The sequence below is a fragment of the Ovis aries genome, chromosome 3, assembly GCF_016772045.2.
Source record: "Ovis aries strain OAR_USU_Benz2616 breed Rambouillet chromosome 3, ARS-UI_Ramb_v3.0, whole genome shotgun sequence".
NCBI classification, from domain to species: domain Eukaryota; kingdom Metazoa; phylum Chordata; class Mammalia; order Artiodactyla; family Bovidae; genus Ovis; species Ovis aries.
Genome location: NC_056056.1, coordinates 169685387 through 169712700, shown reverse-complemented (window position 1 = coordinate 169712700; position 27314 = coordinate 169685387). Strand labels below are relative to the sequence as shown.

General features: G+C 34.8%; 1 protein-coding gene across 5 annotated transcripts in view; it reads left to right on the top strand.

The window, feature by feature from the left end:
- The window catches only part of BLTP3B (bridge-like lipid transfer protein family member 3B), an 88745-nt gene that overhangs the window by 15642 nt on the left and 45789 nt on the right, over positions 1-27314 (top strand). For 2 of the 5 annotated variants that reach the window (XM_060414109.1, XM_060414108.1), the window contains 6 exons: positions 17246-17345; positions 19293-19455; positions 20539-20577; positions 21939-22030; positions 25757-25946; positions 26779-26919. In XM_060414109.1, the coding sequence (XP_060270092.1) occupies positions 19393-19455; positions 20539-20577; positions 21939-22030; positions 25757-25946; positions 26779-26919 (525 nt within the window). In that variant the 5' untranslated portion in view covers positions 17246-17345; positions 19293-19392. Of the gene's footprint in view, positions 1-10183; positions 10414-11300; positions 11421-17245; positions 17346-19292; positions 19456-20538; positions 20578-21938; positions 22031-25756; positions 25947-26778; positions 26920-27314 lie in introns of those variants that run through there. The other 3 variants (XM_004006648.4, XM_042247124.1, XM_060414107.1) reach the window with 2 other exon arrangements.

Sequence of the window (27314 nt, the reverse complement as noted above, 5' to 3'; positions counted from 1 at the left end):
CATTCTTTTTTATTAAGAGATACACACCCACACATATTTGCTTTACAGTTTGTTTGGCTTGATTGTTTTTATATTATACAATTAAAGTCAACTAGTCTAGTATAACCAGTTTTATATATATATTTATATATATATATATATATATATATAAAGTGAAGTGAAGTGAAAGTTGCTCAGTCGTGTCTGATTTTTTGCGACCCCATGGACTATATAGTCCAGGGAATTCTCCAGGCCGCCTTTCCCTGCTCCAGGGGATCTTCCCAACCCAGGAATCAAACCGAGGTCTTCCACATTGCAGGCGGATTCTTTACCAGTTGAGCCACAGGGCAAGCCATATATATATATGGATATATATAATTACTTATATAAATATCTGACTTAAACACCTCTATTGAAATATAATTGTTTTGTGCAATAAATTGCACATATTAAAGGTGTACAATTTGTTGAAATTTTGATTTGTGCTCTCAAACATTTCTTTATACTCCTTTGTAACCTTCTCCATCCTGTCTTCCTGCCTTATCTGTTATTATTATTGATCTACTTTATTTCACTTACATTAGTTTGTATTTCCCAGGATTTCATATAATCATTTAGTTTACTTCTTTCCTGCCCTTTTCCCCTCAGCATAATTATTTTGCAATTAACCTATGTTGTTTTATGCATTATGTTGTATTGCTGGGTATATTCCATTGTGTGTATGCCACAGTTCCACAATGGAATTGTTTATCCATTCACCTGTTAATCGTTATTTGGGTTCTTTCTAGTTTGGGCTATTACAAATAAAGCTCCTGTGAACATTTATGTTTAAATCTTTGTGACGACATATACTTTTCATTTCTCTTGAATAAATGTGTCCCAAAGTCTATATTTTATATTCTCACCAGCAATTGTATGACAGTTCCACTTGCTCCATTCTTCACTAGCATTCAGTTTAGTCCTTTAATTTTGCCCAGTTTAGTGGATAAGTAGCGGTATCTGATTGTGGTTCTTAATTTGTAGTTAGTTTCCTATTGACTGATGGAGAAGGCAATGGCCACCCACTCCAGTACTCTTGCCTGGAAAATCCCATGGATGGAGGAACCTGGTGGGCTGTAGTCCATGGTTTCGCAAAGAGTTGGACACGACTGAGCGACCTCACTTTCACTTTTCACTTTCATGCATTGGAGAAGGAAATAGCAACCCACTCCAGTGTTCTTGCCTGGAGAATCCCAGGGATGGTTGAGCCTGGTGGGCTGCCATCTATGGGGTCAAACAGAGTCAGGCACGACTGAAGCGACTTAGCAGCATTGACTGATGATGTACGTCTTTCAGTGTGCTTGTACACTATCTGTTATGACTTCTTTTGTTTGAGAGTCTGTTTAAATCTTTTACCTATGTAATTAATGAGATGTCTTACTTTTGAGTTGTAAGAGTTCCTTTTATATTGTAGATACAAGTCCTTTTTCAGATATATGTTTGTAAATATTTTCTGTCAGTCTGTGGCTTGTTTTGTAGAAATAGTATCTTTTGATGCACAGAATTTTTAATTTTGATGAAGTATAATTTGTTGATTTTTTTCTTTTTTGGTTTGTGAATTTTTTGTTGTGTTATAGAAATCTTTACCAAGCTCAAAGTCTTTTTCTCCAGCATTTTCCTACAAAAGTTTTATAGTTTCTGTTCTTAGGTTTTAGTCTGCAGTCCATTTAGAGTTAATTTGTTATTTGTGGTGTGATTAAGTATCAAAGTTCTTTTTTCCTTCTCTTTGCATATTGCTAAACAGTTGCTCTAACACAATTTATTGAAAATACCATCTTTTTCTCACTGAATTGATATTGTGCCTTTGTTGAAAATCAGCTGACTATAAACTTGGGCTTGTTCCACTGATTATTTGTCTTTACTCCAATATCAGACTGTGTTGATTACTGTAGCTTTTAAATAAGCTTGAAATTGGTGGGACAAGGCCTCCAACTTGATTTATCTTTTTCAGAGTTATTTTGACATGCTGGGTTTTTTGCATTTTCATGTAAATTTTAGAATTAGCTCATCATTCCTACCGAAAAGTCTGCTGGATATTTGCTTAGGAGCCATAATTCTGTTTGGAGAGAACTGACATCTAAACAATACTGTCTTCTGATCTACCTACTTGTTTTATTTCTCTATATAATTATGTCTTGTTTAATTTCTCTCAGCAGTATCTTCTAGTTTTCAGTATTTAGGGTCTTATAAAGGGTCTTATAACCCTTTGTCAGGTTTATCTCTAAAAATTTCAAACTCGTTCAGTTCAATTCAGTTGCTCTGTCGTGTCTGACTCTGCAACCCCATGAATCACAGCACGCCAGGCCTCCCTGTCCATCACTATCTCCCAGACACTGTTTCCACTGTTCCCCCATATATTTCCCATGAAGTGATGGGACCAGATGCCATGATCTTCGTTTTCTGAATGTTGAGCTTTAAGCCAACTTTTTCACTCTCCTCTTTCACTTTCATCAAGAGGCTTTTTAGTTCTTCTTCACTTACTGCCATAAGGGTGGTGTCATCTGCATATCTGAGGTTATTGATATTTCTCCCGGCAATCTTGATTCCAGCTTGTGCTTTTCCAGTCCAGCGTTTTTCATGATGTACTCTGCATAGAAGTTAAATAAGCAGGGTGACAATATACAGCCTTGACGTACTCCTTTTCCTATTTGGAACCAGTCTGTTGTTCCATGTCCAGTTCTAACTGTTGCTTCCTGATTAATGTAAATGATACTTTAAAATTTTCTGATTGTTTGTTGCTAGCATATGGAACCATAATTAACACTTTTATTGCAGTAACTTTTTATTGAGATAAACTTCCCATATGCAGTTCAATGATTTTTTAAATGAGATTTTTACTTTAGAATACTTTTAGATTTGTAGAAAAGTTCTAAGGCTAGTACAGAGAGTTTTCATACATTCCCTAGCGCATCTCCTGTATTGTTAACATCTTATATTAGTATGGTACATTTACCACAATAATGAGTAAATATTTATATAAATTATTATTAACTATAGCCAATATTTTATTCAAATTTCCTTAGTTTTTGCCTAGTATCCTTTTTCTGTTCTAGGAACCCATTGTGAATACTACATTATATTTAATCATTGTATCTTTTTAGGCCCCTCCAGGCTGTGACAGTTTCTCAGACTTTCCTTGTGTTTCATGACCTTGAGAGTTGAGTAATATTTGTCAGATATTTTGTTCAGTGTCTTTCCAACAGGCTTTATCTATTTTTTCTCATAATTAGAATGGGTTATGGGTTTTTGGCAAAAACACAACAAAAGTAGAGAGCCATTTTTATTGTCAAATTTAGGGTACATATTATCAGTGTGTTTTATCATTTTTTTTCCAGTTTTATTGAGATATATAATAAATTATACTGAAGTCATATAGCACTGTATGTTTAAGTTCTGTAGCATAATAATTTGTTTTATGTACATGCATCATGAAATGATGACCAAAATAAGTTTAGTGGGCATCAATCGTATCACATGTATACAAAATTAAAGAATTGAAGACAGTTTTGTTTGTGATGAGACCTTTTAGGATTTACTCTCTTAATGTTCATATTAATATACAGCAGTGTTAATTATTTTTATATAATTATTTTGCATCCTTAGTATTACTTATCTTATTACTAGAAGTTTGTACCTTTCAGTCAGTTCAGTCACTCAGTCGTGTCTGACTCTTTGCAACCCCATGAACCGCAGCACGCCAGGCCTCCCTGTCTATCACCAACTCCCAGAGTTCTCTCAAACTCACATCCATTCAGTCGGTGATTCCATCCAGCCATCTCATCCTCTGTCATCCCCTTCTCCTCCTGCACTCAATCTTTCCCAGCATCAGGGTCTTTTCAAATGAGTCAGCTCTTCACATGAGGTGGCCCAGAGTATTGGAGTTTCAGCTTCAGCATCAGTCCTTCCAATGAACACCCAGGACTGATCTCCTTTAGGATGGACTGGTTGGATCTCCTTGCAGTCCAAGGGACTCTCAAGAGTCTTCTCCAATACCACAGTTCAAAAGCATCAATTCTTCAGTGCTCAGCCTTCTTCACAGTCCAACTATGCTGTCTAGGTTGGTCATAACTTTCCTTTTGTACCTTTGGACTGCCTTCATCTAGTTACCCCTCCCTCTGCCCTCTGGTAACCGAAAATCTTATCTCTTTTTTGTAAGTTTATTTGTTTTTGAAGTGTAATTGACCTACAGCACTGTGTTAGTTCTTGTTGCACAATATAGTGATTCGGCATTTCTATATATTTCCTAATGATCACCGCGATGTCTAGTTGACCATCTTTTCCCATACAGTGATATTACATACTTATGACTGTATTTCCCACACTGTAGATTTCACACCCATGACTCGTTCATTTTGTGAATGGAAGTTTGTACTGCTTAATGTCCCTCACCTATTTTTCTTCTTCTTCTGTCCCTCTCCCCTCTGGCAACCGCTTGTTCATTCTCTGTATCTGTTTTATGGCCGAGTAACATTCCTTTGATAAACATGTTGCTTCCATATCTTGGCTATTGTAAATAATGCTGCAGTGAACATAGGGGTACATATATCTTTTCTAAATAGTGTTTCAGTTTCCTTTGGATAAATATCCAGGAGTGGAATTGCTGGATTGTGTGATAGCTCCTGGTGGCTCAGATGGTAAAGAGACTGCCAGCAATGCAGGAGACTTGGATTCTATCTCTGGGTTGGGTAATGCCCTGGAGGAGGGAATGGCGACCCATTCCAGTAGTCTTGCCTAGAGAATTCCATGGATAGAGGAACCTGGCCGTCTCCAGTCCATGGGTTGCAAAAAGTCAGACACAATTGAGCGACTCTGTTTTTAATTTTTGGAGGAGCCTCCCTACTGTTCTCCATTGTTGCTGTACCCATTTACAGCCCCACCAATAATCCATGAGCGTTCCCTTTTCTACACATCCTCGTTAATACTTATTACTTGTGGTTTTTCTGATAATAGGCAGTCTTAGAGATGTGAGGTGCTATCTCATTGCAGTTTTGATAGCATTTCCCTCATGATTACTGATTTTGAGCATCTTTTCAGATTCTTTTTGATCATCTGTCTGCCTTCTTTGGGAAAATATCCAGGTCTTCTGACCTTTTTTAAATGTTTGAATTCTTTATTTTGTGTTTTAACCCTTTGTTAGATATATTGTTTACAGATATCTTCTCTCATCCAGTAGGTGACCTTTTTATTTGTTGATAGTTTCCTTCACTGTATAAAAGCTTTTTAGTTTGATGTAGTCTCATTGTTTGTTTCTGCTTTAGTTTCCCTTTCCTGAAGAGATACGTAAATATATCCAAAAATATATTACTAAGACCAGTGTCCAAGAGCATACTGCCTATGTGTTATTATAGAAGTTTTATGATTTCTGTTCTTACATTTGTCTTTATTAATCCATTTTAAATTTATTTTTGTGCATGGTGTGAGAAATTAGTACAATTTGATTCTTTTGTATGCAGCTGTCCAGTTTTACCCACATCATTTATTGAGGAGGCTGTCTTTTCCACATTGCGTATTCTTGCTTCTTTTTTTTTGTAGATTAATTGCCTATACAAGTGTTGGCTCATTCCTGAACTCTGTTCTTTTCCATTGATAGATGTGTCTGTGTTTGTGCCAGTACCATACTGTTTTGATTATTGTAGCTTTGTAGAGTATTTTGAAATCAGGCAGTGTGATACTTCCAACTTTGTTCTTTCTCAAGATTATTTTGGCTCTCTGAGGTCTTTGTGTTTTCATACAAATTTTAAAATTATTTCTAGTTCTGTGAAAAATACTGTTGGTAATTTGTTAGGGATTGCGTTGAGGGTCAGACACGACTGAGCGACTTCACTTTCACTTTTCACTTTCATGCACTGGAGAAGGAAATGGCAGCCTACTCCAGTGTTCTTGCCTGGAGAATCCCATGGATGGGGGAGCCTGGTGGGCTGCCGTCTGTGGGGTCGCACCAAGTCAGACACGACTGAAGTGATTTAACAGCAGCAGCAGCAGCAGCAGCAGCAGCAGCAGCAGCAGCGTTGAATCTATAGATTGCCTTGGGTAGAATGGCCATTTTAACAATATTAATTCTTCCAATTTAAGAACACATTATATCTTTACATTAGTGTCTTCACTTTCTTTTGTCATTGTCTTACAGTTTTCAGAGGACATGTCTTTTGCCTCCTCAGGTTTATTCCTAAGTATTTTATTCTTTTTTAATGCAGTGGTAAATGGGATTGTTTCTCATTCTGACAGTTCATTGTTAGTGTATAAGGATGCAATAATTTATGCATATTATTTTGTATCCTACAAATTTACTGAATTTATCAGTGAGTTCTAGTATTTTTTTCTTGGTTTCTGTGGGATTTTTATGTATAGTACCATGTTATTTGCAAGCGGTGACAGTTTTACTTCTTCCTTTCCAATTTTGTTCCTTTTATTCATTTATTTTTCTTGTCTGATTTCTGTGCCTAAGACTTCCAATACTATACTGAATAAAAAAGTGACAAGAGTGGGAATCCTTGTCTTGTTCCTAATCTTAGAGGAAATGCTTTCTGCTTTTACCATTAAGTATGATGTAGCTGTGGATTTGTCATATATGGCCTTTATTATGTTGAGCTATGTTCCCTCTATACCACTTTGTTGAGAGTTTTTATCATAAATAATTGTTCAATTTTATCAAAAGCTGTATCTGTTGAGATGATCATATGTTTTTATTCTTCAGTTAATATGGTTTATCACATTGATTGTTTTGTGGCTTTTGAGTCATTCTTGCATCCCTGGGGCAAATCTCACTCAGTCATGCTGTGTGATACGTTTAATGTATTGCTTAATTTGGTTCACTAATAATTCTCTAGAGGAGCATTGCATCTATGTTCATCAGTGATCTTCGCCTGGAATTTTCTTTTGTTGTGATGTGTTTGTCTGGTTTTGATATCAGGGTGATGCAGGCCTTGTAGAATGAGTTTGGAAGTATTTCTTCCTCTGTGTTTTTTGGGAATAATTTGAGAGAGATAGGTGTTAACTCTTCCTCTAGCTGGTAGAATTCCTGTAGCTGAATTCTACCAGCTGGAGGAAGAGCCAGCCCTCTGGTTCTGGACTTCTGTTTGTTGGGAGTTTTTGAAATTATTTAATTCACTTTTACTATTGGTAATTGGTCATGTTTTCTATTTCTTTCTGATTCAGTGTTTGAAAATTGTGCATATCTAGGAATTTGTCATTTCTTCTAGGCTGTCCATTTTATTGACATATTTATTGGTAGTAATCTCTTATGATCTTTTATATTTCTGTGGTGTCAATTGTAACCTCTTTTTCATTTCTGATTTTACTGATGTGGGCCCTTCCTTTTTTCTTGAGGAGTCTGACTACAGGTTTGTCAGTTTTGTTTAAATTTTCAAAAAACCAACTCTTCGTTTATTTATCTTTTCTATTTTTTTCTTTCTATTTATTTCTGCTGTGATCTTTATGATTTTTTTCCTTCTACCAGCTTTGGGTTTTGTTTGTTCTTTTTCTGGTTTCTTTAGATTTATGATTTTCCTTGTTTCCTGACATAAGCTTGAATTGCTGTCAACTTCCCTCTTGTTACTGCTTTTGCTGAGTCTGTAGATTTTGGGTCATTGTGTTTTCATTTTCATTTGTCTGTAGGTTATTTTTTAATTTCCTCTTTGACTTATTCAGTGACTCACTGGTTGTTTAGAGCATATAGTTTACCCTCCACATGTTTGTGCTTTTGTTCTTTTTTTTCCCCTTGTAGTTGATGTTTAGTCTCATAGTGTGTGGTTGAAAATGATGCTTCATGTTTTCAGTCTTCTGAAATTTAATGAAACTTGTATTATAATCTATTGTGTGATCTGTCCTAAAGAATGTTCCATGTGTACTTGAAAATAATTTATATTCTGCTGTTTTTAGATGGAATGCTCTATAAATATCAATCAGCCTCATGTGATTGTAATTCTAATGTGTCATTTAGGATCAGTGTTTTCTTATTGATTTTTCTGTCAGAATCATCTGTCCATTGATATAAGTAGGGTGTTAAAATCCCCGTCTTTTACTGTGTTACTGTCAGTTTCTTCCTCTGTGTCTGTTAATATTTGCTTACGTGTTTAGGTTTTCCTATGTTTGGTGTGCATGCTAAGTCGCTTCAGTCGTGTCCAACACTTTGTGACCATATGTACTGTAGCCCATCAGGCTCCTCTGTCCATGGGATTCTTTAGGTAGGAGTACTGGAGTGGGTTGCCATGCCCTTTTCCAGGGTGTCTTCCTGACCCAGGGATTGAACCCATGTCTCCCAGATTCTTTACCACTAGCGCCACCTGGGAAACCCATGTTGGGTGCGTATATGTATATTTACAATTGTTGCATCTTCAACTTGGATTGATCTTTTGATTACTATATAATTCCTTCTTTGTCTCTTGTTACAGTCTTTGTATTAAAGTGTACTTTTTGTGGTATATTATTACTACTCTGGCTTTCTTTTGATTTCCATGCCTAGAATATCTTCTTTCATTCTCTTGACCTTCAGTCTGTATGTGTTTTTAGATCTCTTATTGGTGATGTTGCGTTGATCATCTGATTGATAACAGTGTGTGTCAGGGTATCCACTATAAAATTACTCTATTCCTCACTTTCATACCATATGTTTTGGAAGGAAGGAAGTACTATATGCAGCTAACACAAAATGAGTGAGGAATTCTTCTCCACTTCCATAAGGTTGGAATATCTTATAAGCAATTTAAAATTTTTCTGTGCAGGAGGTTTATCTTATTTTCCCCCAGTTATTTACTTAATGCAGTCATGTTGTAGACTCACATATATTTATTTTATACTTTGAGTTATAATCCAATAAATTGCCTTTTGTTGCCCAGATTTTTCCAGCTTTGGCCACTGGGAGTCTTTCTTGTGTCTTCAATTCATTTTATTTTTTTATGTTAGTCTTATATCTTATAACCTTGCTAAACTCATTTATTAGTTCTGGTAGTTTGGGTTTGTTTTTGTCCTAAGATTCATAGGATTTTCTACATAAATGATAATGTCATCTGGAAAAAATAGTTTTATTTTATTTCTAAACTGAATGACTTTTATTTTTATTATTTTAAAATTATTTTTTATTTTTATTTTTTTGCCTTCCTATGTCAGCTAGAACCTCTAATACAGTGTTGAATAAAAGTATTGAGAGTGGACCTCCTTGTCTTGTCTCTGTCTTAGGGAAAAAGCATTTTAGTCTCTCATCATAAAGTATGATTGTAACTCTAGAGTTTTTGTACAAGTTCTTTGTAGTTTTGGGGAAGTTCTCTTCAGTTCCTAGTTTATTGAGAGTTATGTGTTCATTCATGGTGTTAACTTTGTCAAATGCCTTTTTATGCCTTTACTGAGATCATCATGTGATTTTATTTTTCATATGGTGAATTATATTAATTGATTTTGAATGTTAAACCAGCCTTCATTACTGGAATGAATACTTGGTCATGATGTATATACTTCTTACATATTGTTTGTTAAACTGTGGGTCATAGTTTGCCTTGTACAGTCAGTGTTGTTGATGACCATTTTAAAAGAAGGAAATAGAATGGAAAATTTCAGACTATATTAAACTTTACTTCAAGAAATAATTTGTTTCGTATGTATGTACTATAGTTCATATCCAAAATTTTGAAAACAACTGATTCACTTTTTGAGCCTGAAGATGATGAGGCACAAAGTGGGGCAAGAAGGCAACTAGCCTTAAGAGGAGGGTGCCTGATTAAAGGAGGTACAACTGGGTATTGGGTAAGGTAGGTGGCACTGGTGGTAAAGAACCTGCCTGCCAGTGCAGGAGACATAAGAAACATGGGTTTGATCCCTGGGTTGGGAAGATCCCCTGGAGGAGGGCATGGTAACACACTCAAGTATTCTTGATGGAGAATCCCATGGATGGAGGAGCCTGGTGTGGGTTACAGTCTGGAGGGCTGCAAAGAGTTGGACAAGATTGAAGCAACTTGCCGTGCACATAAGGCAGAAACGGAATAGGGGTTTCTTTAGAAAAGCCTCATTTATTTCTTAGTTTTGATTAGAGAAATCTTTTTAAAAATATTTATATTTATTTATTTGCCTGTGCCTGGTCTGAGTTGCGGCACACATGATCTTTGACCTTCGTTGCAGCAGGCAGTATCTTTAGTTGCATCATGTGGGAACTAGTTTTCCAACCAGGAATTGAACCCAGCCCCCCTGCATTGGGAGTGTGGAGTCTTAGCTGCTGGACCACAGTGGAAATACCAACTGGAGAAATCTTTATGGCTGCTTGATGAAGCCCATGGTCTGTGAAAGGATGTAATTAGGTGAAGATTAACAACTTAATGATCTTAGCCAAAGGACTTGGCAGACTATCAGATTTTGGGAGCATGCTGCAATAGCATGCTGTCTTGTACAACTTTACCATATGGTCTTAAGGTACTCTTCTAGAAATATTATTTTTAATGAAGTCAGGCAGAAGCTATTGTTAGATTTGCTTACATAAAGATTTTGGTTCTTATAATATCTTTTCATATGCAGTGAGAATGTAATTTTTGTAGGGCCACACAGTCTTGAGATACTAGTTAGTGATTTCACTTACTAGTTTGTTTCAGGATTTTAGCTGGGCCCAATTGGAGAGAATGGAATAATGATGGGGGAAGAATCTTTATGGTATCTTTTAAGTTTTAAAATGTTGGATTTGTGTTTCTCAGTCATCATCTTTCTTATTTGTCAGCTTGGTTCTAATGTAGTGTTTTAGTTTTAAATTTCTGAAGGAAGAAATCTGATTAAAGAATCTAAATGCCTTGTCATTCTATAGAGCAAATCACCTATAACCAAGGACGTATGTTAACGTGTCTTAGATCTGTATGTTTTCCCTATGTTTATAGCCTTTGAGAAGATGGAATCACTAGTAACTGGGCAGGTACCCTAGGAGGTATTTATTATTAATAAATTAATTTAAAAATAAGTTAATTAAATCAAACACAATGGTATTGCGGTAGTTTATTTTCTGGGTGGTTAAAATTAATCCTGTTGCTTTAAAGCAATGGTTCTTGTCCATTGTGGTGTTAAAAAACCCCTTGAAGCCTATCCAAGAACTTCAGATTGTGCCTGCTTTAAACTTTTAAATTATACAATTCAACATGTGTTGTTAAATTACCTGTAAAATCTAGTTTTTCATGCATGGAATACCAGAATTAAAATGATTGTTTCTAATTATAGCTGTTATTTGAGAAAAATATTATCAAGTAGCATAGCCACTTCCTAAGTTTAGAAAAATAGTGGGCATTGATGTGAATCTCTAATAACATATACTATAATAGGAACCATAAAAACTTTCGGGACAAGGTGAATAATTCAAGAAATGTGTATTAGCTGATGAAGTTTTAAAAGAATGTCCGAGGATTTGTTATCTGAATGTGAAGAGATAATTGTGGAAGAAGGTAAGTAGTTCAGAAAAGGCTTTATAAACTATGTTCTAAGATGGTTTTTAACACTAAAATTTTATGATTTACCCCAAATAGTACAGTTAACCTAGAGATAGTTCATTTCATAAATCTGTTTCAGATTGCTTTAGCAAATAAAATAATTTATAATCTTTTTTTTAGGTATAGCTATGAAATGGATCTGATGAAATTTCAAATAAATCATGACTAAAATTTACAATAACATTAGGTACAAAATTTATACCTCTGTTTTGTCCTAAGTATTTACCTTGCACAGTGCTTTATACATAATTTAGACTCTCATTATGTATTGATTGTAAAATGTATAATATAAATCAAACCTGTTCTTTGCATTTGCCTGGAAATTTTATTCCTTTACTTAGCTATTTTGTTGTTAATAATGAAAAAACTAGTACGTTTATTTTCATGTAATATATATAATTAAAGAAGATTTTGGATGAAATAGACATTAGCTTGTAGGTATTAAGTTAGCTTTAAAATTGGTACATTGTTAAAAATATAATATTAACCAGTAAAATGTATACATTCACCTTTAAATTTTATTTCATATAATACCAATGTTAAAATAACACCTGCTTATTTTAAAATAAATCTCTTTACATGGCATAATATACATAGTAATGGGATATTCTGGTGTGTTCTAATTTTAAAAATAAAATCAGTAAGAATTGTGCCAATTTTATCTTTATTATGTTTGACTTTCTTCTCTGCATTTGTTATGATTTTGACATTTTCAGGTCAATCAGTTTTCTTTTTTACCCTCACTTTAAGTCTTTAACATATCTACTTTGGTTTTATATAGATTTCGTGTTTCTAATCTCCCACCTCTCCCTCATCTCTACCAAATAATTAATTATTCAGAAATTTAATTCATTGACTTAGAGTTTTACCATTTTTAAAAACATTTGGTTTAAAATGTTTATATACGTTTTAGAGCTTTAAATGAGTCTTTAGTGAACTAAAGAGGTTTATTTCAGATAACAATTGATTCTCTTTAGGATCAGGCTCTGGTATAACCCTGCTCAATTATAATGTTTAGTAGAAAAATACAATTATTTGGAGTGGCGATTTGGTCCAAAGAGCTTATAGCAACACTTGGACAAAGCATAGGTAGAGGCATAGTTCCCTCATGCCTTGATGTTATTTTGTGGGTTTTTGTTCCTTTGTTTGCCTAGCATACACTTACAGTATATTTTTCCTCTACCAATTAAGAAATATAAGAAATGTGACTGAGGAACCATTCTCCTGTCTCTGTTTTTGGAAGGAACATAATTATATTAATAAATGATTGGGAAACATTTGTTTAAAACTGAAACATACGTAAATTAAAGCCTTACATATGAATAATAGCAGAGAAATAATTTGATGTGTCCGTGGCCTACCCAGTATAAGAAACCAACTTTCTCATAGCTGTGGATGTGACAGCATTATATCTTCAGCTTCCTCTTTAAAATGTTTTAATAGATGAGCAATATTAACATGTTTAAAGTACTATTTGGATAAACTTGAACTTTATTTTTTGGCCCTGTTGCTTGTGGGATAGTAGTTCCCTGGCTAGGGATCAAATTCTTGTGTTCTCAGTGCTGAAGGTGCAAAACCCTAACCACTGAACCATCAGGAAGTTCCTAAGCTTGAACTTTTGTTATTGCTCCAGTTAAAAAGCTATAATCAGTTCCTTCATAAGTTTTTTTATTTAAACACATTTTTAAAATGAATTAATTTATGGCTGTGCATGATCTCCCTTGCTGTGCCTGGGCTTTCTCTAGTTGCAGTGCTCAGGTTTCTCCTTGGAGTGACTTCTCTTGTTGCAGAGCATGGGTTCTAGAGCTCAGGCTTAGTCGCCTCATAGCACGTAGAATCTTCCCAGACCAGGAATCAAACCTGTGTCCCCTGCATTGGCAGGCAGGTTCTTAACCACTGGACCACCAGAGAACTTCAGTGCCTTTGTAATTTAATCTCAGTGAAAAGCAGGGCAGGAGAAAGAAGACTCTTAATTGGATGTCTGTTTTGTATCCATTACTTTATGTATTATCGATGTCTGTTTTGTACCCAGTACTTTATGTATTATCTTTAATCCTCACTAAAGTCTTTTGAGGTTGGTATTATTTTCTCTACTTTACAGATGAGCAGATTGAGGCAGGTAGCTTAACTAGAGTTCACATCTGTTTGTCTGACTTTAAGGTCTGCGCTCTTTGCAGGTGTTGTCCCTTTGGTATGAACTAAATTGAAAATAGGATTTCTTGTGAATAACATGTTTTAATCATTCCATCACCACTTTTGCTTGGTTTGTCTTTTGGGTTTCTGTTGAAGTTTTGTCTTTTTCAAAGTTACATATACTCCTTATAAAATACTAAACCGTACAGAAAAGTATAAAGATGAAGAAATAAACCTAAAATCTCACCAATCATAGGTACTATTGATTTTAGATTTTATAATGCATTTTTTATATAGTTGAAATCACAGTATATAATTTTGAACCTTGAATTTTCATCAGGCAGTATAGTGTAACTATTTCTTTATGTAATTGGCAACATATATTACTTGATACCATCTTCCCAGATGGTGCTAGTGGTAAAGAATCTGCCTGCCAGTGAAAGAGACACAAGATACATGGGTTTGATTCCTGGGTTGGGAAAGAACCCTGGAGTAGGAAATGGAAACCCATTCCAGTTTTTTTGCCTGGAAAATTCCACAGACAGAAGAGCCAGGTGGGCTGTATTGTCCATGGAATTGCAAAGAGTTGGACATGGCAGAGCTGCGCGCACGTACACACACACACACACACACACACACACACATGCACACACACACACACATGCACACGCACACACACACACTACTTGATATATATGTAGGTATAATATATCACAATTAAAGGGATTATTATGGATATTTAGGTGCTTTTTCCCTTTTGTAAATATCATTGAGACGAACATTCCTGTACCATAGCCAGTTAAGATGTTGCCTGATTTCTCCACTAACAACTCTTCCCTGCCCAACACTAAAGATACATAGTCAGATGTTGGTATTTATGAGTTACTCAGATTAGTTTTTGTTCATCTGTCCATTTGTCCTTTCTTCCCATCTTCCCCTTCAGTATGGTTACAGTATTTTTTTTTTTTTAACACAATTAGGTTCATTTTTTTCAAGTTACTTTCAGTTTTAGGTGTTTTCCTCTTCACATTCTTTCTTACTTTGTTTTTTACATATGTAGAATATTAACATGCCTTTCAAAAATCAAAACTCTTCAAAGCCAGCTTGTCTTCTTGTGTACTCTGTCTTCTAATCAAGGATTTTGTTACATCAGTTGTCTGCCCATCAGTAGTTTTCTTTTTTCTGCATCATTATTGTCCACATACAAGCCTGCTGAATTTTCTCCCACCAAAAAAACCAAAACTGATTTCTCTCCTGCCTCACTGGCCTTTCCTTCTTAATCACCTTTGTTGGCTCCTTGGCCTCTTAGTAGTCTTTGACCACAGTCTTTGAGCCATTTCATTTTTTTGTCTCTATCTTGTAGATGCACATATATAACATTGGTGATTATTAAATTTGTATCTGTAGCTACTGAATAAGATTTGAATATCTAGCTACTTAATTGGTATCTTCTCTTGGATATCTGATAAGCGTTTCTTAATTAAACTATTCTAAGCCTAAATTCTGAACCTTTATCCCAAACTTAATTCTCCCTCTCTGTCTTTAACCCCGTAATTGGTGACTCTGTCCTCTTTGCTCAGACCAAAAACCTTGGAGCCATCCTTGCCTTCAGTATGTATTATCCAATCCTGTTGCTTTACCTTCAGAGTATGTCTTGAATTGTTCCCTTCTTACCACTTCCTACTCTCCCAACTTGATCCGAGGCACCATCTTCTGTTACCTGTATCGTGGTAGTAGTCTCCTGTCTGGGCTCACTGCTTCTGTCCATGTACTTCTTTCATCTCTTCTCGATAGAGTGATCCTTAAAAAAATCGCTATCCTGTTCTAGTCAAAACCGTCTCCAGTCATTCTCATTTTTATTCATAGTAAAAACTTGAGTCCTTGGAGTGGCTTAAAAGGCCCCACGTGATCTGGCCCCTGTTATTTCTCTAACTTTATCTCTTTTCATTTTGCCGTTGTTCATTTCCTCCAGCCACCTTGGCCTTTTTGCTATTCCGCAGACCTGTGTATTCTTACCTCAAGTTTTTGTCCTTAGCTTTAACTCTGCCTAGAGTATTCTTCCTCTAGATATTTGCATAGCTAGCTCCTTGGCTTTCTTCAGCTCTTCACCCATATGTTATCTTTTTAATGAGGCTTTTCCTGTCCACTCTTTTAAAAATGAAAACATCCTCCTATGTTATTTTTGCTTTGTTTTTTTTCCTCCATAGTTAGCAGACTCTGACTTATTATATATTTAACTTTGTAGATACTGATTAAAATTTATTGAATGACGAATGTGTAATCAGCCCTCTCTTTGGCCTTCAAGAGTTATCTTCTCTTTCTCTGGTCTTCTTGCTACATTCCAGATGCTGATCTCTTTTCTGTTCTGCTTTATGCTGTCTCCTGCCTCAGAACCTTTGTACGTTTTATTCCCTCTACTTGGAAAACACTTTCCTGTCCCCTTCTTTTTCTTGCCTAGTTAACTTCTACTACTCATCCTTTAGATACCAGCTCAAAAGTCCCTATTTCAAAGAACCTCTGGATTAAGAACCCCTGCTGTATTCACTCTTGGTCATGCTATTTGATCTCCCTCACCAACTAAACTGAGCGCTTCACAAAGGCAGGAACCTGGAGTATACTGCTTGCCAGTGTATCTGTCTGAATAGTGAATCCTCAGGAAGTATTGAGTTGGCCAAAAAGTTAGTTCAGATTTTTTCATTTGGCCAACCCAATACTTACTGAATTAGCTCCCTTCAAGTGCTAATATTCTGCCTTGAGGCAATGATAGGTCATTCCTTTGTGCTTAGAAATGGCAGCCTATCAGGAAACTTTGTATTTTCGAATCAAACGTGATTCGTGGTAAGTTTGAAACGAGTTGGCATTATTGATCACCTCTGAGTTAAATATGAACTTTATATTGACAAAGTCAATGTGTTGACATCTTGTGAGAAGATATGAATCCAGATAAGATCTGACTCAAGAAATTCTGGTTTGAGTCAATGCAGAAGAATGCGTGTATTGATTCTTATTGGTGTGTGGGGCATGTAAATAACCCAGTACATTTTGTTGCTTTAATATTTAATATCAAAAAAAGGTAGAAGCCTGGCTAATAACTTTTTTGTTAGCTAATAGTTAACTTTGTCAATAGTTTCACTTTTGGAAAAGTAAAGCTGGGTAAAGTTAACAGTTTTTTAACATTTCAGGGTTGTGTTAAGAATTAATATATATGAAAGTACTTTAAAATACATGTGTAATTTATTGTTACTACTAATGTCATCTTTATTGGTTGTGACATTGGGCAAACAAGTTGGCTTCTCATATTTAATCTTATAAAAAATGGGAATAAAAGTAGTATTGACTCTAATGGGTTATCATGAGAATCAGTAATGCATGCACTCAAAGAGAAGAGTCTGGTACCATTAAACCCTTGGAAAATGTTTGCTGTTGTTCTGTTATTATTTTCAGTCTCTTCTTTTAAGTTTAAGAACTTTCCTTTTTAAATCATTATAGAGAATCTGCATTCTTTAATTAGAATTCAGGGTCAAATCTTTAATGTGACTTTTGGCACTTTCATTAACTGCTTGGCATGATGAATGGCTGTGGTGGCATCTGCTGCTGCTTCTACTTCTAAAGAGTTATATCTCATTTCCTTTGTGATGGAATTCCAGCTGAGCTATTTCAAATCCTAAAAGATGATGCTGTTAAAGTACTGCACTCAATATGCCAGCAAATTTGGAAAACACAGCAGTGGCCACAAGACTGTAAAAGGTCAGTTTTCTATTTCTGCTCTACTGACTACACTATAGCCTTTGACCATGTGGATTACAAAAAACTGTGGAAAATTTTTAAAGAGATGGTAATATCAGATGACCTTATGTGTCCCTGAGAAGCCTATATGTAGGACAAGAAGCAATAGTTAGACATGGAACAATGAACTGGTTCAAAACTGGGAAAGGAGTAGGTCAAGGCTGTATATTGTCGTGCTGCTTATTTAACTTACACAGAGTATATCATGCAAAATGCTGGACTAGATGACTCATAAGCTAGATTCAAGATTGCCAGGAGAAATGTCAATAATCTGACATATGCAGATGATATCACTTTAATGGCGGAAAGCAGAGGAGCTAAAGAGCCTCTTGATAAGGATGAAAGAGACGAGGGAAAAAGCTGGCTTAAAACTCAACATGCAGAAAACAAAGGCCATGGCTTCCAGTTCCATCACTTCATGGAAAATAGATGGGGAAAAAGAGGAAACAGTGACAGTTTTTTTGGGTTCCAGAATCACTGTGGATAGTGACTGTGGCCTTGAAATTGAAAGATACTTGCTCCTTGAAAGAAAAGCAATGACAGACCTAGACAGTGTATTAATAAATGGAGACATCACTTTGCTGACAAAAGTGCATATAGTCAAACCTATGGTTTTTCAAGTAGTCATGTATGGATGTGAGAGTTGAATTTAGAAGGCTGAGTGCCGAAGAATTGATGCTTTTGAACTGTGGTGCTGGAGAAGACTCTTGAGAGTCCCTTGGACAGCAAGGAGTTTAAACCAGTCAGTCCTAAAGGAAAGCAACCCTGAATATTCATGGAAAAGACTGATTCTGAAGCTGAAGCTGTGATAATTTGGCCATCTGATGAGAAGAGCTGAATTACTGGAAAAGACCCTGATGCTGGGAAAGACTGAGGGCAAGAGGAGAAGGGGGTGACAGAGCATGAGTTGGTTGGATGGCATCACCAACTCAATGGACATGAGTTTGAGCAAACTGGGAGATAGTGAAGGACGGGGAAGCCTGGTGTGCTGCAGTCCCTGGGGTTGCAAAGAGCTGGACTTGACTTAGTGACTGAACAACGACAGCGTTTCCTTACCTCACTTGTGGATTGGTTGGTAAAATAAGAATATTCACTTCTGTGATATTATCTATAGCAAAGTAAAATGTAGTAGAGGCTGGCTCAAATCCTTGCATAATACATGAAAAGTAGTAGATACTAATTATTCATAAGTTTGAAAGATAAAAAGAACTAGACCTTGAATGTATCTGGTTCTAAGATATTTAAATGTATGATGGTGGTTTAGTCACTAAGTCGTGTCCTACCCTTGTGACCCCAGCAACCTCAGTGACCCCAGGGACTGTAGCCTGCCAGGCTCCTTTGTCCATGGGATTTCCCAGGCAAGAATACTGGACTGGGTTGCCATTTCCTTCTGGGAATCTTCCCAATGTATTGATTGAACCCAGGTCTCCAGCACCGCAGGCAGATTCTTTACAGCTGAACCACCAGGGAAGCCCATGCTGCTATTACATTCCTTTTTCTTACTATTTACTTATTTTTGTCTGCGCTGGGTCTTTGTTATTGTTCACAGGCTCCCTTTAGTTGCGGTGAGCAGGATCTACTCTTCGTTGCAGTGTGCCGGCTTCTTCTCCTGTTGCAGAGCTGTTGCAGAGCACAAGCTTGGGTGTGCAGGCTTTAGTAGTTGAGCCACATAGGCTCTAGAGCGAGGGCCCAGTAGTCGTGGCGCACGGACTTAGGTGCCCTGCATCATGTGGAATCTTCCTGAATCAGTGATTGAACCCACACCCCCTTCATTGGCAGATGGATTCTTAATCACTGGACACCAGCGAAGTCCACTATTACATTCTTAATGCTCTGTATATATGCAGGAATGACTCAGCAGTACAGTAACTAACACTAAAATAAATGTCAATATATATTCTCTTTCAGATTTACCAAAAATTTATCTCCTGACAAGATAAATCTTAGTACCCTTAAAGGAGAAGGTGAACTAAAGAATTTGGAATTGGATGAAGAGGTGCTCCAGAACATGTTGGATTTGCCAACATGGCTTGCTATCAACAAAGTTTTTTGTAATAAAGCATCAATTAGGGTGAGACTTTGATATCTGTGCAAGGCATTTTCTGTTTTCATTTTATTTATTTCATCCCTATCATTTAAAATAAATATTTTCTTTTCTGTATTATTTATTTTATTGAAAATTTAATATTCATATTTAAGCAATATTGATAGTTTATTAAAATAATTTTTAAAATTTGGTACATATTTTAAGTTTTCTTCATAGGATTTGTTGTCAAATGGGACAGCTTAAATTTGTAGTAAGTAGAGTCTACTTCAAATGAAGGCATAAGGACTGATAAGTTATCTTATTCTGGACATTATACTTTTATTTGAAATTTTGTCTCTTTTCCCCATTTGTTTCTTATTTTGATAATTTTAAAGTTTTTTAAAAATATTATTCCTGCTTATTAAAACTTAATCTTTTTTATTACCTTTGACTCTAATCATATCATATCACTTCTTTGTTTTAAAGATTAGGCTTAGTTTGAGAGCCTACTCAGTAAAAATACTGCATGCTAAAATTAAAATTAAAATTGGGCGATACAAAAAAGATTGCGGAAAGTTTGCTATATCCTTTGATGGTCACCTTTAATTTTTGTTCTATCTTCCATAAACCCAAATGTTTTCAAAAAATATTATCCTTAATATAGAATTTATTTGAACATTATTTATTTGATATTACTTCCATTTAACATTAATGGTCTCACTTTTATGTTTGTCTTGAATATCTACAAGGAAATTGGCTGGAATTCTAGAATTTAAAAGATTATTAAATGAGCAAAACACTGATTAAGCTTTGCCGAGAATTCTTAAAGTATAAAATCAAAATGTACTTTCAGAACTGAAGAAAAAACCATATTATTTTTTAGATAATATTAATGTTAGTAGAACCTGAAATTTTTATTTAAAAAGATGACCAAGAAAATAAGGATAATAATCTTTTAAAAAATAAAATAGGTGTAGCTGATTTCAAGAATATAAATGAATTGTTCAGTTTAAGTCATCTGATATAATTTGGTATGTCTATCACTATGTTAAGGAAACATCTTGTGTTGACTACTGTTTTAAATTACTTTTTTGATGATTCATTTTAAAGAAAAATTTTCTTTTATAGATACCATGGACAAAATTGAAAACACATCCCATCTGTTTGGTAAGTTATGAATTGCCTCAGAAATAAGCGTTTATATTTGTGTATAATTACTCTGTTAATATTTTGTTTCTTAGAAACGTATCTTATGGCTTTGTTAGCATTCATTCTATTTTGATAGCATTTAGTTTTCTCAGTCTTTAAATGGGAAATTTAAACTTTAAAATGAGAGGGTCTTTAAAGTTCTTCAGGTCTAGAATATTATATTTTAAGTTAGTATATTTTATTGTATCTTTTAACTTTTTATTTTAATTTTTATTTTTACTTTATTAACTCTTTATTGACATACTGTGGGCTTCTTCTTTCAATAAAGTTTGATCCAGATTTTCTATGTTTCTGCTTTTACTGATCTAATATATAATATGTTCTTTAATGTACTTTACTGTTTAAGGAAAGTTGATTGTTTGGTCATTTACGGATTCATTCATTCCGCCAAAACTTACTGAATGCTTCCCCTCTGCCCTGAGGGAATATATATTTTTATAAGGAGACTGACAGTGAACAAGTAAACAACATGAGGCAGTTTCAGACAAGTTCAACATTAAATAGAGAATGAAGAGGTGACTGGAGATGTGTTAGTGATGACTACTAAGGATATGTGATCTTTCTTCAAGAAAAACTTAGCCTGAGGAATTTTTTCATTATTAGAGTGTTTATTTTTTCATATTTTTGTATATTTCATATTTTTATAGTTACATGTTTTAAATCTCAGGTTTTAGATTGGGAGAAGCTTTTAGAGGTTGTTTAGTCCTGTTTATAAGTAAGTAATTTATCAATTAGTAATGTACATTCTGAGGTTAGCAATTATGCTTCTGTGAAACCTGATGGTCTCAGCAGTATATGGCTACTGCTGCTGCTGCTGCTAAGTCGCTTCAGTCGTGTCTGACTCTGTGCGACTCCATAGACGGCAGCCCACCAGGCTCCCCCGTCCCTGGGATTCTCCAGGCAAGAACACTGGAGTGGGTTGCCATTTCCTTCTTCAGTGCGTGAAAGTGAAAAGTGAAAGTGAAGTTGCTCAGTCGTGTCCGACTCTTCGCCACCCCATGGACTGCAGCCCACCAGGCTCCTCCATCCTTGGGATTTTCCAGGCAAGAGTACTGGAGTGGGGTGCCATCACCTTCTCTGATATGACTACTACTTAAAGTTTTTTTCTCCTGTACTCCTGTAATAAGCTTTTCCAGCAGATAAGTGCCTTGAGAAAGGACTGAGCATTTTCTCTTTTTAGACCTTTAGAGAGGCATTTAAAATGATTCTGCTTTATTTCCTTTGCTTCTAAAGAAATGAGTGAGAAAGTAGTCTTAAATAATATCCTTATACATAAAATAAAATATCTAATGTTTATATTTTAAATGTGTTTTTATTAGTCCTTGGATAAAGTAATAATGGAAATGAGTACATGTGAAGAACCACGAAACCCAAATGGCCCATCACCAATTGCAACTGCTTCAGGACAAAGGTAAGCTATCCATTAATATGTATGATTGGCAAAGGGAATTTTTTTTCTATAGTCGGCTCTGTTATCTGCAGTAGTAGGACATAAAATAAAATTTCCTAGCCTCAGTATCTATTTCAGTCACTTCTCCCATCAAACATTTTATAGTTTTAGTAAACATCTTGCAAAAGTAGCGGAATTGATTTTTAGCCTCTTTCATTCATCTTGCTTTCCTTGATATTAAATAATAATGATCAGTCAAAGGCAGAACAGCAGCAGAAAATGGAAGAAGAGCTTAGGCATTCTATAAATCAGATAGTCTCTTATTTGGTCTCTGAGCACTTTCTCTGCATAACATTTGTTCTGTGCATCAATGGACCTTTCTTTTATGACTCTAAAGAGTTAAGTTCATGCCTTAAAAAAGTATAGACCTTTTGGGTTACTCTAAAATTCATTAAATATAGAATACTCACACTTTATACAGATTGAATTTTGATAAATAAAAACCAGATGCTAATAAAGTAGAAGCCTGTAAAGGAGAGCATTTCACAAAGTAAAGGAGAGCATTTCACATAGCCATCTTGAGAAGTTAGAAAGGTTCTTAAAAAATAGGTACTTAAAAATTTGCCTATTTATCTTTGCATTCAGTAAATTTGAATCTTGTTTTATACATAATTTCTTCAAAACAGATTTTCTGCACTATTTTTGGGTGATACAGATATTCATGTAAAAAGTTTAGATAGATTTTAATGTGATTAATGCCTCCAGTTGTACAACATGGCAGCCCTGGACATTTACAGCATTCTAGGGGCTGTGTAGAACCAGTGATAAACTCTTCTTGAGACTGAATGTGCACATACAGGTACACACACACACTCTCTCTCACATTTTCCTTCTCTTTTACCAAGGTTGAACCATCTTTATATTAATGCATTTTGTGAGAACACCTACAGTCTGGTCAGTGACTTTTCACATGGGAATCGAATGGTGATCCATCCACTGCTGAGAGTTGACTGAAAGCCAGATTTATCAGATACACAGTTTATATTTGGACTGTAGGTAATAGTGATGGGGAAAAGAGCTTTCACATTAACATTTTTGTAGTCTATGTATTTTCCAGTAATTTGAGATTTAAAGTTTAGATTATGATTTCAGGTTAGGTAAGGTAGGTTGGAGCAGTTGATCTTAAAATTGGCTAGTCAGAAATATTGGAGAAAAAGGTGAAAGTGAAAGTCGCTCAGTTGTGTCTGACTCTTTGCAACCCCATGGACTATACAGTCCATGAAAAACTCCAGGCCCGAATACTGGAGTGGGTAGCCATTCCCTTCTCCAGGGGATCTTCCCAACCCAGGGATCAGACCCAGGTCTCCCACATTGCAGGTGAATTGCTTACCAGCTGAGCCACCAGGGAAGCCCAGGTAGGAGCAGTTGATCTTAAAATCGACTAGTCAGAAATATTGGAGAAAAACTGAGATGTTGATAAGACTATTAAAAGGGAAAAAGTAGATCAGGAAAGTTGTTATAAACAAATAATTTATTTTAATTAGGTGTGGCACAAATTAGGTATTATTGTATGCTAAGCAGTTGACATTATATTTCCTGATTCATGTTTTTATAGTACCAACAAGCTTTATAATTTGGCTTTGTGTATTAATCTATTTCCGTTTTCCGCACTTGCCAAATTGTAAGTCATTTAGGGTGCTTATAAAAATCTACAGGGTTTTTTAGGCTCCTTTTTTGAAATTAATGATTCATTAGGTCTAGAATGGTTGTCAAGAATATGAATATATATCTTCAATTCTTTATAGTCATGCAATTTAGGAAAAAACAGATCCATTTGATTTTGTTTTTAGCCAAGAGATTAAAATAGAGGGAAATTAACAATGAATAGGCTGGCCCTTCCTTCTTTGTAGGACCTGTAAGCCAACAGTGCTCCCATAGACTAGTAGTTTAGTAAACTTTGTAAGTTCAGGGATTTGATTTTCACTTCACATGGAGATAGATGTCTATGTAGAGATTAACCAGACTCAGATTTTTGTAAACTGAAATTTAGTTTATACTGGATGATATAATCAGAAAGATGTAGACTTTAGTCACTGATTCAGCCTTTACCCTTCTGATGGTAAATCCTCCAATACAATTGTAAAACTTTTTAATGTGCATAGATTAGAGTAGATGGGTTTGAATATTCCAAAGGGTATTCTCAGATAATTATTATAAAAATATTCCTCCAACTCCAGAAATATTTCTAAGCGACCAATATTTGTTCTTAGGGTCATAGTACCTCTTCCCAAATAACATACTGCTTAAAGACCACAGCAACCTTTTGAAATAGCTATTATTTTCATTTTACAAGTGAGGAAACTGAGGCTCATAGACTTCTAATACTATTAATAATACCATAATACTACTATTTATAATACTACAAATAATACTTAAACACCTTTTAAAGTATCATGAGTCCAGGGATGGTCTTCTTGCTTCTTAAGCATTATTTCATACAGTCCAAATGTAAGCTACAAAGTATATCCTGATTTAAAAGATAAGTCATCTGAATTTTAGGAAAGATAAGTAATTTTATTTATTCATTAGGATAGTAAATCAAGACGCATAACAGGTATAGAGGAACAATGTGCATGATTGGTAAAAATGATGACCTCACTTTATGGATGTTGGCTTTGAAATATATGAGAAGCAGCCAAGTAGAGCTATCTGATGGACATTTGAATTTTATAGTCTGAAGTTTCAGCAATAAATCTGATACAGATTTTGGAATAATGGTCATGATTGAAGTAAAGGTGCCAATTTTGCAAAAACTTTCACCACCCCCCTGCAAAAATGTATCGATAGTCTAGTCTGTATTTAAGTCTTGCTATACTTATCATTTTTAAAAACTTTTTTTTTGTATTGGAGTACAGCCGATTAACAATGTTATGATAGTTTCAGGTGGACAGCAGAAGGACTCAGCCATACTTATATACTTAAATATATATACATGTATACTTATTCTTGAAACATGACCTTTATCGTTTCTCTGTTCTTTGCTTGTGCTTTTCCCCATTTTAAGATTTTCCTTCCTTCTTATCTCTCCTTGAGAAAAGTTCATCTTTCTTTTCTGGATATATTTCTCATTAATTATAAACAGTTTCTTCCTCTACCGAGTATACCAATGATTCCTTTTAAAAAAGCACCTAAAGACAAACTCCCTCATGTTTCAGTTACTAGGATCTGTTTTTTTTTTTTTTTCTCCCCAAGTAACTTTCAAGCCCCGTAATGCCACAAACTCTGTTTTGGTTTTCTTAGGTCCTCGCATTGTTTGCATAGTAGATGCTCCGTAAATATTTACTGAATTGAATTCTATAATGTGAACTTTCTCTGGCCTTATCCCTAAACTACGAGATTATATTCCAGTTGGCCTCTACAGCCTTCTTTGTGTCAGGAATTTAGCCATCTTATTTACTTTATTGATGCCAGTTCTCTACACTAATGCTTTTTAAAGCAGGCAAATTTGGATGGCGATTATAATAATTTAGAGAGACCAATTTTAAAAACCTTTAGCATTTTAAAATAGCATTTTCTTTTGTAGCTTACATGTAACCAGACTAGATTGTTTTAACAAAAATTCATTTTGTTAAACAAAAATGAGTAATATGGCAATTTGTATACTTGTGTGAGAATATTAACAGAAAACTTCACTTTTAATGATTTATTTTTGGCTTTAATGCATTATATTTTGCTTTGTTTTCCCAGTGAATATGGCTTTGCTGAAAAAGTAGTTGAAGGAATTACTGTTTCTGTAAATTCTATTGTCATTCGCATTGGAGCAAAAGCCTTTAATGCCTCCTTTGAACTTTCCCAGCTAAGAATCTATAGTGTAAACGCAAACTGGGAACATGGAGATTTAAGATTTACTCGTATTCAAGATCCACAGAGAGGAGAGGTAAAGATTCAATTTTTCTTTATTTGTTTAAAAATGTTTTAGCATTGATTAATATTAAGGTACATTTAAAATAATTACTTTTTATGGTTGCTTATATTCACATACTACTAGATTTACTTTTCCCTGTAAACTATACTTTTCTCTGTATTATTTTTATTTAACTATAAAATGTGCATTTTTAATGTTTTTACTGTAGTCTTTCAACTTACAGAGTTAATGAGTCCTATTTTAACTTCTAAGCTACTCAGAATTGAATTTTAAATTTACAAAATTAAAATATATTTTGTTAAATTCTTTTTGGTTACGTAATTCAGATGTTCTTTGTGTTTTATATTAAAATTAAATTACTTAAAATAAAAGTGTCAGCAGCTTTACAGATGATGAATATAATTATGGAGATGTGTTACTGAATTTGAAAGTATATAATTAAAAGTTAAAGCATAATGAATAGATCTAGAATATCATGTGAAAATTTGTGAAGAGATGCATTTTCTTTTTTGGCTGCACTTGGTCTTCACTGCAGTATGAGTGCTTTTCTCGAGTTGTGACATACAGGGTCTTCTCTCGTTGCTGCCCACAGGCTTCTCTAATTGGCCCAGGGGCTTAGTTGCTCTGTGACATGTGTTGCTTCATGGCGCATGGGATCTGAGTTCCCCGATTAGGAATTGAACCCGTGTGCCCTGAATTAGAAGGTGGATTCTTACAATTGGACCACCAGAGAAATCCCACAAGATACATTTTTGTAACAACTTTTTTGTTTTGTTTTTATAAATCTACATTTTTTCTTATTCCATTTTGTGTTTGTGAAACTAATCTCTTGCTTTCCCTTTAGGTTTTGACCTTTAAGGAAATAAATTGGCAGATGATTCGAATAGAGGCAGATGCTACCCAAAGCTCACATCTTGAAATTATGTTTGCTCCTGTTCGATTAATAACCAACCAATCAAAAATCAGAGTCACACTTAAAAGAAGAGTAAGTTAACAGAGTTGCATTTTGATTCATGTGCTAACTATTGGAATTGATGAAAAATTTTAAATTATTTATAGGTGATATATTGGCCTATTAAAACAGTGCAAAATAAAAGGAAATATAGTGCCTCAAGCAATATTTGAAGAAATCTGGTGTGATGATATTAGTATTAGTATTACTATACTAATTACTATACTAATTAATACTAGTATTAGTATTAATATTAGTATTTTTATTTTTGATAAATTGATTTCTCAGTTAACAAAATATTTATTGAATAGTAGCTTTTTTATAATTTTATATCTCCTATTGAATATTCCTCAGGAGTGGGTAAACAGTAAAGTCTTCACTATTAGTAACCAAAACTACTAGTTTTAGAAGGCTATTAAGATATGACT